Below are 16,825 nucleotides of genomic sequence, written 5' to 3'. Positions count from 1 at the left end.
AAATGTGAAGCTAGCTCTAAAGAGATTTTTTGGGCTCCTTTCTATTTGGCGCATGACAATCCATGACATGTCATGATTAGTGAAAGGAATTATGCGAACTCTTCTTTGTGGCCTTCTTATACAAATGGTGTATTCCATATAGTAAATTTATTTATTTATTTTGTTAAAAAAATGTAGTTGCCTCTCATAGCCACTATCATTTTTTAAAAAAAAATTAATTTAATAGTTTAAAGTGATGTATTATTACTTAATTGTATAGTAAGTTGATAGAGATATTTATTTGAAATTAAAGTAAAATCTAAAAATTTAATTGTTGAAATTAAGAATCCCAAGCTAAATTGAAATCACTAGAAAGCTTTAACAATTAATTTTGATTTAAAATAAATAAAATAGAATAGAGTTACTATGCCAGGTGATACTCCAATCCAGTCACGTGCCTGGCACGGCAAAATCTGTTACTCTTCTCTCAACGAAAACGACCCTGTTTTCTCAGATGAAATGAATGAGGTTCTCACATTCAAGGCAACTAGTTCCTGGCCACGACTCGCCCATTTCAGAATCACTCACAAATTCTCTTCCTCGCCAAAGCCCAAAAATATCTCAACCCCCAGAACCCATAATCCCAATCCATCAAAACTCTATGGCCACCACCTCCTTGCTCGAAGCCAACCCATTGAAATGGAAGCAAACCTTCCCAATTCATGTCTCCCCTCTTCGTCCACTCCCCGCTAGCAATACATCCTTCACCAGACCAATCAAGTTTAGGAGCGGAATGTTGAATTTGAGGCATCAAGGTTCTGGTAAATTTAGCGTTAAATGCTTCTTCTTCGTGAAGAAGAAGAAGCATTTAACTGACCCAGACCTTGACAAGTCTGTGTCGCTCAACGAAGAAAACTATAGAAACCTATTTGAGGTTGCTGCGAATGCTGTATATAACGCCATAAAGGCATTGAGAAAACCCGCGATTGCTGCGGTGTTGTTGGGGTTGTTGTTGATGTACGATCCCAATTCGGCATTGGCCGCCTCGGGTGGCCGAGTGGGTGGGAAGTCGTTCTCTTCGCGTTCTTCATCGTCGAGAAGCTATTCGACGCCGAGGACTTCAAGCCCGGGGTTTTCTTATTCGGTGCCGTATTACGCACCTTCGCCGTTCGGGTTTAGCGGCGGCGGAGGTGGGTTTTATGTGGGCCCGGCTGTTGGCGTCGGAGTGGGTGCTGGGTCGAGTTTCTTTTTTATTTTAATGGGTTTCGCGGCGTTTGTTTTGGTTTCTGGGTTTCTTTCAGACCGGTCGGAGGGTGGTGTGCTTACTGCTACGGAGAAAACCAGTGTGCTCAAGCTTCAGGTATTGTGGAAATTGGATATTTCTCTTATTTACATGGCTTTGAGTGATTTGGTGTCTGCTATGTCGGTGGAAATGTTTGTGTGAAATTGTTGTATAATAATGGCTGGGTTTTTGTAATGAGATGTACTTTTGCCCACAGTAGTTGTTGGTTTATTGGAATGGTTCAGGGAGTCCCATCGTGTGTGTGACAATGAGAGGGCAGCTACTTTTTTAGTGCCTTGGACGATTTTCTTAGAATGCCTTGCTGCATATATTGTGCCTTGGGTGGTTGGGCTTAGGTCGGAAAAGTTTGAGTTGGAACTATTGGGGTTTGGTGTTTGAATTATTCATTTGAATTAAGGCTATTTGATATTCTCTTTTCTGCTCTATGAAGCTATATATAGGGCACCTAGAAATAATATGTTTGTAAGTGCAGAGTCTGCAGACTGGTATGGATTTTAGGGAGTCTGAGTTGAAGGGCTCAGAGAGGTTTTATGAAGTTTCAATATTCGGCATATTCTAATGTTTGACCACAATAATATTAATGTCAGCTTCAATGAAATGTTTTTGGCCTCTGCAGGTCGAGTATATGACAATGGTAGGGAAAGTTCCGAAAAGTCGTGGATTTAATTTAGAGATTTAATGTCTTATATAGCGTTTTTGTTTAGTCCGATTTAGAAAATTGTTCACTTAGTTGCCTATGAAGTAGTTATTTGTTGTCATCATGTCATGCAGAGAACCTTCTTGTCATATGTTGAGTTCTGACACTAAAAATCTTTCTTGAATTTCAGAAAGCAGTTATTCTGAATTTTCCTCATTATTGTCTTTTCTTAGGTTGGATTGTTGGGCATGGGGCGATCGCTTCAAAGAGATCTTAATCGGATTGCTGAAACTGCAGATACATCTAGCCCCGAGGGTTTGAGCTTTTTATTGACAGGTGGAGCTTCTAAATAAATATTCTTATTATTCATCTAATTCATGGTTTATTTCTTTTTTATTTAGCAATTTGTTTTCTTCATCAATTTACTGGTAGATATGAGTCATCTTATGCAAATTAATATATGATGTTTTAACCCTAAAAAATTTAGTTAAACGAACTTACTGGCTCTGGTGTTACTTGGCATGGGTATAATCTGTTTGTCATATGCTTTGATTATCTAATCCTGGTCGCCAATCGGTTGTTGCTGAAATGGCACTCTCAATCTCTTAAAATCGGAGTTGTCATTGAGAGGTTGTGGGTTTTGATCTTGTAGGGTGCATGAGTTAACTTACCGAGTGAAAGAAAAAGGAGAAAGAGAGAAAATTCTAATCCTACTCAGAAGGTGAGATGATTACTAACCTTTTACCATTCCTCTGAGGCAAGTTGTATGCCACAAGGGGAAGTGGTATAGGAGTGAAGTCTATAGAATGGGAATTTATACTATAAATTTTTTTGATAAGTAAGAAAATTTCATTAAAAAAGCGTAAGGCGCCCCTAGTACACATGAAGTATACACAGGAGCAACTCAGCTAGCCCACATGAATTTATATTATAAAATTATAAGGGGAATTTCGAATAAAATTATTATTATTATTATTATTATTATTATTTTTTTTTTTGATAAGTAATGAAATTTTTATTAAAAGCGTAAGGCGCCCCTCCGTACACTAGAAGTATACAACAGGAAACACCTAGCTAGCATTCGAGAAGGAAGTAAGAAAATCAGCAAAGCTGATAGATAAAGGGTACAAAAAAGTCATCGACCAACCATACAAGGTATGGAGAAACAGCTCTATCACCTCCTCTAGGGAGTTTTCTACATTCTCAAAAGTCCTAAGGTTTCTTTCTCTCCATATGCTCCAAAACACGCAAATAGGCACCATTTTCCACGAGGTAGCACTTCCTACTCTCCCCTTCTTCCACCAACAGGCAGCCAGGTCAAGCACACTTCTAGGCATAACCCATGATATACCAAAGCGGGAAAAGATATTATTCCACAGAGCTGAGGCTAGATCGCAGTGTAAAAGAATGTGGTCCACTGATTCTCCATCCCGCTTGCAAAGACAGCATCTATTAACAATAATCATCTTCCTCTTCCTAAGGTTGTCCAAGGTCAGAATTCTGCCTAGGGCTGCAGACCAAGTAAAGAACGCTGCCCTCGGGGGAGCCTGTGTCCGCCACACACACTTCCATGGGAACCAAGAATCTCCATCATCCATCATAGCCTCAAAGAATAGCTTCACCCTGAATACACCTTTCTTGGACCTGACCCATTTAATACAATCTCTCCTCTCAGGATCCACCTTTGTAGAGCTCAGCACTTGGAAGAACTCGGCAAAGACCTCAACTTCCCAATCATGGGCATCTCTAATGAAGCTCACATTCCATTGTAAGGACCCGCCCAAGCGCTCCAAATTATCAGCCACTGAAGCATCCTTCACCCGTGCAATGCCAAATAGGTCAGGGAACATATTTTTCAGAACCGCATCCCCGCACCATAAGTCATGCCAGAATCTAATCCTGCTCCCATCCCCCACCTCATATCTAAGGAATCTAGAGAAGTTCTCCCAGCCTTTCCTTATAGACTTCCACAGTCCTACTCCAAACCCCCCACCACCCTCTCGAGAGCACCACCCACCCCACAAACTTCCATATTTTGAGTCCACCGCGACTCTCCACCAAGCCTCTCTATCCATTCCGAAGCGCCATAACCACTTGCCTAGCAAGGCGCGATTAAAGTGAACCAATTTCCTGATGCCCAGCCCCCCATTAGAGATAGGAGTACACACCTTCTCCCACCTCACCAGGTGGTATTTAAAACCTTCACCCAAACCATCCCACAGAAAATCGCGTTGCAATTTCTCAATGCGTGAAGCAACCCTCACCGGAATAGGGAAGAGAGACATGTAGTACGTAGGTAAGTTGGAGAGCGTGCTCTTGATCAAAGTCACTCTCCCTCCCTTAGAGAGATACACCCTTTTCCAACTCGCCAGCCGTTTTTCCACCTTCTCAATAACTCCATCCCAAATCCGAGTCGACCTGTAATGTGCTCCCAGTGGAAGACCCAGGTACATCACAGGCAGAGTAGCCACTTCACACTCTAGAATATCGGCTAAGCTCCCCATATTATTAACGTTCCCCACTGGAATAATGCTGGATTTGGCCAGATTTACCTTAAGCCCCGAAACAGCCTCGAAAATGAGCAGGAGACCTCGCAAAGACCGCAACTTGGATGGGCTAGCATCGCTGAAGATCAAGGTGTCGTCTGCGAACAACAGGTGGGAGAAAGAAGCATTGCCCACTTTAAAGCCATCCAACACACCCCCCCTCACTGCCGCCATGATCATGCGACTCAAGGGATCTCCTTGCCTTAGACCTCGAGAGCTACTAAAAAATCCGTAAGGAGAATCGTTGATAAGCACCGAAAACTTTGCAGTGGAAATGCACCGAGCTATCCACGAACACCATTTCTCCCCAAACCCACATCTCCTTAGCATATACACCAGGAAGTCCCAATTGACATGGTCATATGCTTTTTCTAAATCCAATTTGCATACGACTCCCGGCTCCCTTGATCTCAGACGGCTATCCAGGCATTCATTCGCGATGAGAATAGGATCAAGAATCTGCCTACCTTTGATAAAGGCACTCTGGGATTTGGTGATAATCTTGTCCATGACCGTCTTCAACCTGTTAGCCAAGACTTTAGCAATAATCTTGTAAATACCTCCTACTAGACTTATGGGCCGGAAGTCTTTGAGAGACTGAGCTCCTGGGATCTTCGGAATAAGAGTAATAAAAGAAGCGTTCACACTTTTCTCAAAAGCTTCCCTAGCATGAAACTCAGAGCAAACCTCCATAATGTCCAATCTCACCATCTCCCAACAAGCTTGGAAGAAACCCATGGTGTAGCCATCCGGTCCCGGCGCTTTGTCACCCTTAAGCGCAAACACTACCTTTCTGACTTCCTCTTCCTCAAAAGCTCTCTCCATCCACCTTGCTTCTGACTCTGAAATGGCATCAAATGCAAGATCATCCAACCGGGGCCTCCCACTATGCTTCTCAGAGAACAGGTCTTGATAGAACTGAACCACATGCTCCCCTATCTCTGCTTGATTAGAAGAAATGGAGTCTCCAATCAACAAGGAATCGATAGAGTTATACCTTCTGTTTGAATTTGCTATAGCATGGAAGAATTTTGTGCATTTATCTCCTTCTTTCAGCCATGTCACCCTGGACTTTTGCCTCCAGCAAATCTCCTCCTGCAAAGAGCTTCTCTCTATCTCTCTAACAACCTCCATCTTCTTTTGCATTTCCCCCTCACCCAACGCCCTACTGCCTTCCACTATGTCAATCGCCTGAAGCTCCGCAAGAAGCTTTCTCTTGTTCCTCTCCACATTACCAAAGATCTCTGAATTCCACTTCTTCAAATTAGTTTTCAGTGCCTTTAGTTTACAGGCAAGAACATAACTGGGAGAACCGTGGAACGAGAAAGAATCCCATCATTGTTTCACCATCCCCACAAAACCGTCTACCTTGAGCCACATATTCTCAAACTTGAACGGCCTACTGCTAGTCGCAGAAAGCGTACAGTCGAGGAGAATAGGAAAGTGATCAGAGAAAAGTTGGGGGAGCCTTTTCTGGGTCACCTCGGGGAACCTAAATTCCCAATCAGAAGAGACAAGAAAACGATCTATTCTGGACCATGCAAGAGGCTCACCAGCATTCGACCACGTGTGAGAGCCCCCAACGAGCGGTAAATCCATAAGCCCCTGTTCCGAGATGAAATCACAAAAGTCCCTCATAGCGGTCACACTCCCCTCTCCAGATCTTTCGCTGTTGAACCGAGTAGTGTTGAAATCTCCCCCTATACACCATGGCACGCTCCACCAGCTCATAATCCCAGCTAACTCATCCCAAAGACCCCTCCGATCCCCCCTGCTGTTCGGACCATACACTCCCACGAAACCCCACTCAAAGCAATCAACGACATTCCTGAAAGATACTGCAAGGGTGAACCTCCCCATACAAACATCCGTCTTTTCCACCACCCTCTTATCCCAAGCGATAATGATACCTCCTGAAGCCCCGCTAGCGTCCACGCAACACCAATCCACATAGTTGCACCCCCACAAACTACGCATAAACTTCCTCGAGGGCTCCTTCACTTTTGTTTCTTGGAGACATATAAGATCCACCTTCCACTCTCTAAGCAAATTGCAAATCCTTAACCGTTTACGTCTATTATTCAACCCCCTAACGTTCCAAGAGAGGATCTTCGGCTTCATGGCAACACTGTTAGCCCCCTTGTCCTCCTCTTACCGCTACCCAAACCGGACCCTTTCCCATCATAGTTAACAGAGCTCTCTAGGTTCTTTATCTCCCTCTTCCCCTTCGACCGTCCTATACCCATGCGTCGCTCCTCTTTATTCTCCTCTTCAATGCAAGACAGGAAAGCTAGTAGCTGCAGTTTGTGCCCCACGTACGTCATCCCAATAATGGGATAAATCTCGTTGGCACTCTGCATCACCCAATCCGAGTACCCCATTCCGCCCAAATCTGGAGAGTAAGCATTTAGAGGAAGACCCACGTCAACAGCCCCTCCCCCCTCCTTGCAAGCCACCAAACCGCCTAACCCGGGAGTAATACAAGCTGGTGCTTCACCCACCAGTCCAACCCGCAGACCAGGGGACCCAGAGTCCACCCCTGGCCCCCCCCACCACTCACATCCTGCCTCTCCAACGCTGCCGAAGCACGGCACACGCTCCATATTCCCCAACTGAAGCCCAAACACAGTCCCTGTGAGTTCCCGAGGCACCCTCTGCAGTTCCAACGTCCTCAGCTGCGAGATTACCGGGTCTTTCAGCGACTCTCGTCCATCCTCTATGCACAAAACACGGGATTCACAGGTCCACTTCTCCTTTACCGAAGCCGCCTTCCCCCCTACTGCACCGGACCCACCATTCAACTCTCCTTTTCTCTTCTCTCCCGAGTCCTCCCTCTGCTCTTCCTCCACCTCCACTCTCTCTTCCGAGCTGCACTGAGGCGAGGTGCAGCTCTCCGTTTGCTTCACCTGCCCATGGATCTGTTCTCCACCTCCACCCAGAGTAGGTTGCAAACTCGGGCACACCACGGCAGGCCACTGATGGCACTTCTGAGACCCATTCCCCCTCTCATCTGTCTCTGAACTCACCGGAGTCCTCACTGCTGCCTCCTTCACCGGCAAACCGTGCTGTCCGTCAATGGGATCCACCACATCCGCCTCTGAGACCCCCTTAGACGAAGAGGCACCAGATGTTTCTGCGCCCCTACCCTGCACGTTGTTCTGCACCAGACTCGCCTGGGCTCTAGGGGGATGGGCATCTGGGTTTCCCTTTGCCCTCCACACTGATGCCTGGTCTGGGCATAACAGAATGCCCTTTCCTTTATAAGCCCAAGCAGCCTTAGGTGCTGCAATATTCTTCAGTTTGGGCTTTGAAAGGGAGATGGGCCGAGCCACTTTGAGACCCCCTACCCGGGCCCTACGTTCCTTACCTCCCCCCTCAATCCTCGCCAGCCCCGTCAACCAAAAATCGATCTCCTCTCTCATCCTTACTAGCGATTCTCTGAGTGCACCCATATCGACATTCCCTTCAGTGCGTCTGAAGCGTGCTGCCTTTTTTGTCGGTTCAGGTGCCCCATGCGTGGTGTCAGACGTCCTTCCCAATGCACCATCGTGCCCTGCGCCCCCCGCTTGAGCGGTAACCGGGATCGGAACCGAGTTCGTACCTGGACCTCCTACCCTCGTCTCCGGCACCGTCTCCACTGTGTGATGCTGCTCTATTGCCATTCCTTCAAACTTTGCCGGATTCAGAGCACCCTGCTTCCCCTCATATCTTTCGTTCACCCAACTCGGCACTCTAGCTATCGGTCCAGACAACTCCCCAAACGGTTCTTCCAACGAAGTAGCATTGTTTGCCAACACCTCGGCAAAGCTCCTTCTCCCTCTGCGCATGGTGGGGACCTCCGCTCCGTCCTCCCTACCTCTTGGTCCGTCTCTAAGATACTCAGAAACCAAGCATAATTCCTCCCGAAATCTTGACCACCCTATACCGGTTCTGCCCTCCGGGATGAAAATCGCGTCCTTCCTCCGATTTCCAAAAAATTCTTCTACGACCAAGAATCCGCCATGTCTGTTGACATGAGTCTGCGCAATGATCCTCGGGTAGTCACGCCGAGACTGGTCCCAAAACACCCGAGACTCCGCCTCGCACACCACAGACTCGAACGATTTAATCAACCAGACTACCTCCGATCTATCCAGCCAGATTAACCTTACTCTTCCCTTGCATCTCTCCCTAATACGAACCCCTGAGGCCCCTCCTACAACCTCCACCTCAAACTCTTTAGCTTCCACCGCCCAGCTGCTCGAAAACCCCATCTACTTCGGTGATTTGGTGGTTGGTTTTTGGTATTTAGGATGGTGTTATTGAAAAGATAGAGAGGCGGCTGGCTAGTTGGAACATATTTAACTGTTCTTCATATGCAGCACATTTTATTGAATGCGTAAAGCTCTCCTAAGTACACTGGCAGTATACAAAGGAATCACCCAGCAAGAAAGCGAAAAACAAAACAGCCCACAAAAACAATGAAAGCTCACCAGCAAGAAAGCTCACCAACCTTTGAATCAACCTTCGAATAAAATTATTACTTGTCATATGTATGTATGTACTTACCGGATGTAGATATAAGGGGAATTTTCCTATTATTGAATACAATAGGAAATGCCATAATTTCATTTTTCAATAAGTAATTGAATTTCATTAAAAAACGTAAGGGCGCAACCCAAATACAAATAAAGTACACAAGAGGACCACTTAACGAGAAAATAAAAAGAGCAAGAAAACCGTGAAAGCTAAAAATGTGGAAGTAAATCATAGGCAGTTGTCTAGTGGTACAGGGTATTAAAAAAAAAAAGCCTTTAATTCCACCACCTTCCTTTCTTAGTCTTCAAAACTACAACCATGTCTTTCTCTCCACATAAACCACATTATGTAAAACGGAACCATGTTCCACAAAGCTACACTATAAAGACACCAAACTGACCTCTCTAACAAGCAAAGAGGTCTACCACTCGCCTAGACATGACCCAGTCTAACCTAAAAAGACTGAAAATAGAATCTCATAAGGTACTAGCAACCTCACAATGGAGTAAAAGATGATCAATGGATTCTCCATTCTTCTTGCACATGCAACTACCGGGTTGGCATATATTTTGTTTGCCTCCCTAGAATCTCAAGATGGTACAACTAGTCTATTTAAATAGATTGGGCCATATTGTACCTAAAAGACAGTTGGAGTGAGAAACAATTTTCTTCCGGTGAGGAATATTCTTTTTTTTTTTTCTTTGTTTCTTCCCAGTCTAGACGAGAGAATTGCTTTATTCAACTGATACTCAGACTAGTGGAAGAGACTCTTTGTAAAAAGTCCAGTTACAGGCCAAAACTGTACTCTTGAACCTGTTGGAACATGGAAAGTTAAGCTTTACTTTGAGCCAATAGTAACATTTTAATTGTTGAGTTAATTAGGGGCGCCTTACGCTTTTAATGAAATTGTCAATTACTTATCAAAAAAAAGATTTTTTAGTTGAGTTAAGCCTTTCAAAAAGATTTATTGAATCCAAATACAACCGAAATAATAATCCTTTGAGTTTGATTATTGTAAAGATATAGCAAATGGCATCCAAATCATGAAGATCTTCTTCCTTTTATTGATTATGGAGTGGTCCTCATCACAATTGACTTATTCATAGTTGGGATCGATTTGCTTGTTCATAATATCCATTAATATACTTGATTTTTATTGCGAGCACAAGTGCTTTCCACTTATTATTTTGCTTCTTTCAATGTCAGTCATTTGTATATCATTAGTCATATAATATGGAATGCAAGATTCATATTTCTTAATATGGTATATATTTTGGTACTAATTTTGGCTTCATTATCAATTTCTTCATCCAAGACTTGTCATTTGCAACATGTCAATCTAGGGCTTTCTTGTAATTTTTCTTGTTAATTTTATTAAAATTCTGACTATCTTATCTTTTGGGTGCAGAGACTACACTAGCTTTGCTTCGGCATCCTGATTATTCTATCTCGGGTTACTCATCTGTAAGTTGAATACCATCTCCTAGAAAATTTTGATCTGCTGAACTGTATGACCACAGTTAGGTTCAATGTTCTTCAAACAAACAAACGAGAGACGGGGAAAGAAACTGCCGCGGGGAGTGGGGAGATGTTGCACGCATGTATGTTAACGTCACACATGCCCCCCTCTATTTGTAAAAAACACACTAGTTGATTCTCTACTTTCAATCCACTGAAAGTTGGAACTTGAACTATTTACACAGTTTGAATTGTTATCTCACTTCTGTAGACAACACCACTTGGAGAAAATGGTAACATTTTTTAGAGCTCTTGAGCGATAACTTAAATTTCTCTCTTCCAGATTTATATACATAGGAAGTACGATTTTATCTAGATCATCTCGTTATTTTGGATTCAGCATAATCTCTAGGGTCCCTTTTCAGAACATATTCCCTGCAGCCATTACTTCTTATAGAGGCCTTTTTAAAAAAAATAAAAAATAAAAAATTGAGAACTCAGTTTGACTAGATGTCAGCAATGTTGAAGACATGTATAATTTGTGCCATTCTTACAGGTGGATTTAAAGAGGAGCATGGAGGATGGAGAGAAACGCTTCAATCAACTTTCTATTGAAGAACGGGGAAAGTTTGATGAAGAAACACTTGTCAATGTAAACAACATTAAAAAGCAAAGCTCAGCCAGCCAAAGAGCTAATGGATTCAGAAATGAGTACATAGTGGTAAGGTCAACTTTAGGATGGATTATGCTAAAAGTTATCTCAAAATGTGGTTGTGCCCCTCTACGCTCTTTGATATGCATTTCATTACTTAAAAAAAATATAGTTGAAAATGCTCTATTTATAGCATGATTTTGGGTTAGTAGGTGAGTCAGCTACTAACTAGACTCGTGGAATGTGTTGTAATCTGCTATTTATTTGTGGGTTTGCTTTATTTAAATGCATATTTTATACTATATGAGAATCCTTTACTCCAAACTAAGATGCTTTCTCCTATCTATCTTCATATTCATGAGCATTGTAATTTATTTACTTTTTGATAAGTAATAAAAGTTTTTATTAGAAGGGAAAATAATTGATACAAAGGATGATTATAATGTATTCGCTTAGCAAATTACAATGAAGAATTGATAAGAACAATAAAATCCAAAGAAGAATAGAAGTGTATATTTCCGAAAGCAATGCAAACCAACCAAATATTGAACATAAGAAAATGCTTTAAGCAAGTTCCCTGTCAGCTCTAAGCCATTTAAAGTATGATTATTCCTCTCTCTATGTTCTTGACAGCCATTCTTTTTCCCAGTAGAGTGTTTTAGCCACATAATACAAAGAGGAACTGGTCCTAAATCTCTCTAACAATTAAGTTTCCCTTTCCAACATGCAAACACTTCTTTCGCTGTCTAAGGCATCATTCAATGAAGTCCAAATAATGTTATGGTCAACAGCCATAATTCACTAGCCATATCGCAATGTAAAAAAAAAGGTGATCCATCATCTCACTACAATTCTCACGTATGCAAGATCTATCCACAAATTTTTTTTCCCCATTTTCTCAAATTCACAAATGCCAATATTTTACCGAGAAATGATCTCTACACTCATTTTTCACAACAGCCCCACAACAAGCTGACGTGGCTGGTAATATTTTATTATTTTTTTGTTTTGTTTTGTTTTTTTTTTTTTGTAAAAAAATAATAAAATATTACCAGCCACGTCAGCTTGTTGTGGAGCTGTTGTGAGAAATGAGTGTAGGAATCATTTCCCTATTTTACCCTAAACAGCTATCCATCTTAAGAATGCTATTTTTCTTGGTACCTTTACACTCCAAATATTCTTCCATAAAAAATCAACCACTAATGGTCTCTAAAAGCCTCATAGAAGAATCAAACCTCGAACCTTCTAATCTAGAGGCCTCTAGCACCTTTTATCTTTCCCTTTACCTGAAGGAAGAGTAGAGTACACCAGCTCTAAGAAGATGTTGACTGACTCAAGCTCCCAATCTTGCAAAGATCTCAGAAATGTGATATTCCACTGTCAAGGTCCGCAAGATATTCCAAACTGTGACGCAACTGAACATTCCTTATCCCCCACTATCTGGAATAAGTCTGGAAATATATGCTTCAATGCAAGCATGAGCATTATAACTCTCTCTCTCTCTCTCTCTCACACACACGCAAAAGAAGAGTTGGGATGTGGTGGAGGTTAAAATGAAATTAGATGTATGATCATGGAAGTGGAAATTTTGGTTGGGATATATGTCGTAGAATGGAATATATCTTGTTTGGTTTTTTCGATTTTCTGATTACACGATGGGCATTTTATTCATTTACTTGCCTTTTGGTGTAGAAAAGAGAACCTAAAACTAACATATAACCCTCCATGAAAAAGGCTCTCCCGAGGGAAGTTCTTGTCATAAGTTTAAAATTCAGAAACATTATAACTGCCGTAACTGCTATATTATAATCCTCTAAACTTTCAACCCCAAGGGGTTGGCTCAAATGGTAAGGGCCTTGGTTTTGGTGGCATCCCATTAGGTCTAAGGTTCGAATCTCCCAATGAGTGCAAACAATTCCTTGGAGCCACGCCCACTGGCAAATCCAAAGTCTTATCCAATTCGTGTGGAGGGAATGCTTTGCACAGGTCCGAGGCTTGCCCGACAAGGGTGGGTAGACAAAGTGGCACAAAAAAAAAAAGAATTCAATTCTAAATGAGTAAAAAGAATGACTGCATATATCACTTGCTGAATAGGATGTTATAGGCTTGCTTTTTTGTGGTTAGATTTCAGAAGCTTCAAAATTTGTCATGAAATGGAGATTTGTGGTGTGGCTCAGTTCTGTGGTGGGTATAGAACTAAATTGATCTTGGGTGGTACATAATTTGCTAAGGTACTAGAACCGGACCAAAGGCCTCGTTAAACTGAACCAAACCAATCTTAGATTAATTTCTGCCTGATTACAACTACTTTTGGGTTTCCTGTTGAAAGATTAGTAGATCATAGGTGAATTTTCAATGTTGATCTATTTGTCAAGATTTTGTGCTTTTCCAAATATTTATTGACTAATCTAAGGTCCACATGAAATTTGACCAATGGATTTTAGCTTCGTTTTTTTATAATCTGTATCTTTAGACGATGGCTTTTTCGTCCTCACTGTCGATTAGTTTTGCCAATTTCCTTATCTATTTTTCTATTCCTAATTAGATGTTTTCTTTTGTATATTTCCAATGTATTTAGGGGCGCCTTACGCTTTCAATAATACTAAATTTAATTATAAAAAAAAAAGGCAGCATATAACAACATTTAGCCTAGCAGAGCGTTACAAAGCCTTTGTTCACAACAAAGAGTTGGAAGGGAATGTTCCCACCATTCTTTTTCTTTTCCTTTTTAGATGTCCCCACTAATCAAATTCTGTCATACTCGTGTGACTTGTGATAAGAAAGACCTCTTGACATGCTTTTGAATAGTAAATGTTTTGGGTTTACATGACCCATAAATCTGAAACCACAAAAACGGTTTGTCTCTGCTTCTCTATTCAAGGTGCTCCTAGGACCTGTTATAGAATCATAATACATCAGCCTAGGCGTGGTTGGGTCCATTTTCTCTTAGTTAACAAGTCGTAATCTTATGGAAGGAATAACATGTTATGCAATTTGAGTTGCTTCTTACCCTGAATATACATGAAAGTGAAAAATGAATGGAGAGAACTCTAGCTTTTTGTTCAAGATTTATGAGAATTCATTTTGGTGGATTGCATCTTTTCTCTCTGTACACATTCCAGGGTGGTTCAATTCATTATTTCATATCAAGAATATAATGCCTATCGCATGGAGTGATTGACTACCATGCCTTAATGTTGTAACTTGATATGCATATTATCTCGTCTTTCTATTTGACAGGCATAACATTATAAACTTGCAGCATCAATGACTAAGTAGCCCAGTTGTAGGACTTATGTATTATTGTAAATAGAAATGTCAATGTTCTTTTTCCCTCTTCTGTGACATTATGAGATTTCGGTAAATCAGATAACAATCTTGGTGGCTGCTGAAGGAGTACATAAGCTACCCGCCATCAATGGCAGTGGGGACTTGAAAGAAGCCTTGCAAAAGCTTGGATCCATTCCCTCAAGCAAAATACTAGTAAGAATGAGAACATTGTCATAATTGTGACATTTAGAGATTTCATTTTCTCTGCCTGATATGATATCTCTTGTTTTCATGCAGGCAGTTGAGGTATTGTGGACCCCCCAGAATGAAAATGACACTCTGTCAGAGCGGGAACTTCTTGAAGATTATCCGCTGTTGAGGCCTTTGTAAGAGTATTATAACAGACCATCTTTTACCATGCATTAAGAGGTATGAGCTGAACTGTTTGTTGGATCTAAAATGGCATTTGAACAGGAAAAACTTGTATATAGTTCACAGAAATTATACTTGTCTAAGATTTGATATGTTGCTTTATTGGATTATGTAAGCTTGTAGAAAGTGGTTTTATACTTCAAAGCAGTAGCTTTCTCTCACCAATTCTTCAATCTGCAACCCATATGAGTCATAAAGCCACACTATGGTATTTAGTTCATTTTTGTCTATTGATGATACTTGCTATGAATATGATAGGGATAAGATTAGGGTGAGATAGGGTTAGCAGTTGAGTTGGAATTCCATGGTATTTAGTTCATTTTTGTCTATTGATGATACTTGCTATGAATATGATAGGGATAAGATTAGGGTGAGATAGGGTTAGTAGTTGAGTTGGAATAGAATTCCAACTCATTAGGATTAGGTTATTTTTAACCCCAAGGGGTTGGCTCAAGTGGTAAGGGCCTTGGTTTTGGTGGCATTTCTATCAGATCTAAGGTTCAAATTTCCTTGGGTGCAAACAATTTTTTGAGGCCAGCCTGCCGGTGAAGCCGGAATATTACCAATCCGTGTGTAGGAGGCGCTTTGCACGGGTCCGAGGTTTACCCAACAGAAGTGGTACGTGAAGTGGCCCTACCTCGGAGGGTTCTTCGTCATAAAAAAAAGGATTAGGTTATTTACAATTAAGATTAGAATAAATTAAGAGTTATTATCAATTTAGGTATCATCCTTTGTATTCTATTTAAAGACCTTTTTGTTGTCAATAAAATAATATGAGATATGTGGTATTCTCCTGCCTTGAGTGGAGTCTTATAGTCTCTCCTACCCGAAATGAGCTATCATTATTTCACCTAAACAGTCCCTTAACCTAGTGGGTTTCCATCAGAATATTACAATTGGAATCAACAGATGAACTGGATAGTACAGTTTATAACTCAAATCAATAATGATTTTGTAGAGTTCCATGGAGGATATTTAGCATCGTTTTTTCATACTATATATCTTTGGACGGTGGCTTTTTTGTCCTCACTGTCGATTAATTTTGCTGATTTCTTTGTTTGTTTTTCTATTCCTAGTTAGGTGTTTTTCTATTCCTACTTAGGGGCGTCTTACTCTTTTAATAAGACTAAATTTATTTATATAAAAAAAAATTGATTTTGTAAACTTTTACACAGATGTATGTTTACTTCTGAGTTCTGACCATTTACATTTTCTTTTTCCTTCTCCTCTCTCTCTCTCTCTCTATCAATTTTCTTTTCCTTTGTGAGAGATGGAGTTGTTAAGAAGTGGTGGGCAGGAATTCTTTAGGCTGGATTATGTCTACTTGAAAATGGTGTGGTTTAGTGGTTATGGGTTACATCTGATTAGGAGTATGACAAGGACTTGGCAAGAGTTCACCAAGCTTTTAAAGTACTGGCGTTTTCACTCATTGTGGACTTATACCTAACCTTCACTTCCCTTTTGCATAGTGGGAGCTGCAACACATTGAAGGGTCAAATATTTATTTTTGGATAAAATAAACTGTACTCCAAACTATAACCTTTATTGCTATGTCCCCACCAAATATTTAGTTAATGATTGATCCCTAGTTTGAAAGAATATCTGCAATGTATATCGGATGAGATGATGAATGAAAGGGTGGGTTGGTGGGAGTAACTGAGGGTAATGGAGGGGGGAGGGGGAGTAAAGTCTCGGTTCGAGTATATCCATGACTAATTGAAAGCAAAGTCCACTCTAATTGTAACGCTCTGACTATGGCCGGAGTTGATGACTTTCTCGGCTAGGGTTTTGGGATTGGGTCTGCGTTAGCGGGCGATCTTGGCGTTGGGTTGTTGTGGCATAGTTGATTTGATTGGAGAGTACATGAGGGGGTGGAGTAGTGTGGGTTTGGGATAAAGGTTTACAGGGGATGGCGAGGGAGTGAGAAAGAAAATGTTTTTGTGATAATTGATTGAAAAATACAAACATAAAAAATTGAGATTTTTTTTTTACTTAACACTATGTGGACTTAAGATATATGACAGTGTTTA

At 41.3% G+C, this 16,825-nt stretch overlaps 1 protein-coding gene across 1 annotated transcript; it reads left to right on the top strand.

Annotated features, from left to right (window-relative positions):
- The first annotated feature begins 483 nt into the window (after positions 1-483).
- LOC133852160 (uncharacterized) lies at positions 484-14,960 on the top strand. The gene is made up of 6 exons (XM_062288847.1): positions 484-1,339; positions 2,153-2,255; positions 10,392-10,447; positions 10,998-11,162; positions 14,463-14,576; positions 14,661-14,960. The coding sequence occupies exons 1-6, from the start codon at positions 503-505 to the stop codon at positions 14,751-14,753; spliced, it is 1,368 nt and encodes a 455-aa protein (XP_062144831.1). The 5' UTR covers positions 484-502; the 3' UTR covers positions 14,754-14,960.
- The last annotated feature ends 1,865 nt before the right edge of the window (positions 14,961-16,825 follow it).

Source organism: Alnus glutinosa, chromosome 12, assembly GCF_958979055.1.
Source record: "Alnus glutinosa chromosome 12, dhAlnGlut1.1, whole genome shotgun sequence".
Taxonomy (NCBI): domain Eukaryota; kingdom Viridiplantae; phylum Streptophyta; class Magnoliopsida; order Fagales; family Betulaceae; genus Alnus; species Alnus glutinosa.
This window is presented reverse-complemented; position numbering and strand designations above follow the sequence as displayed.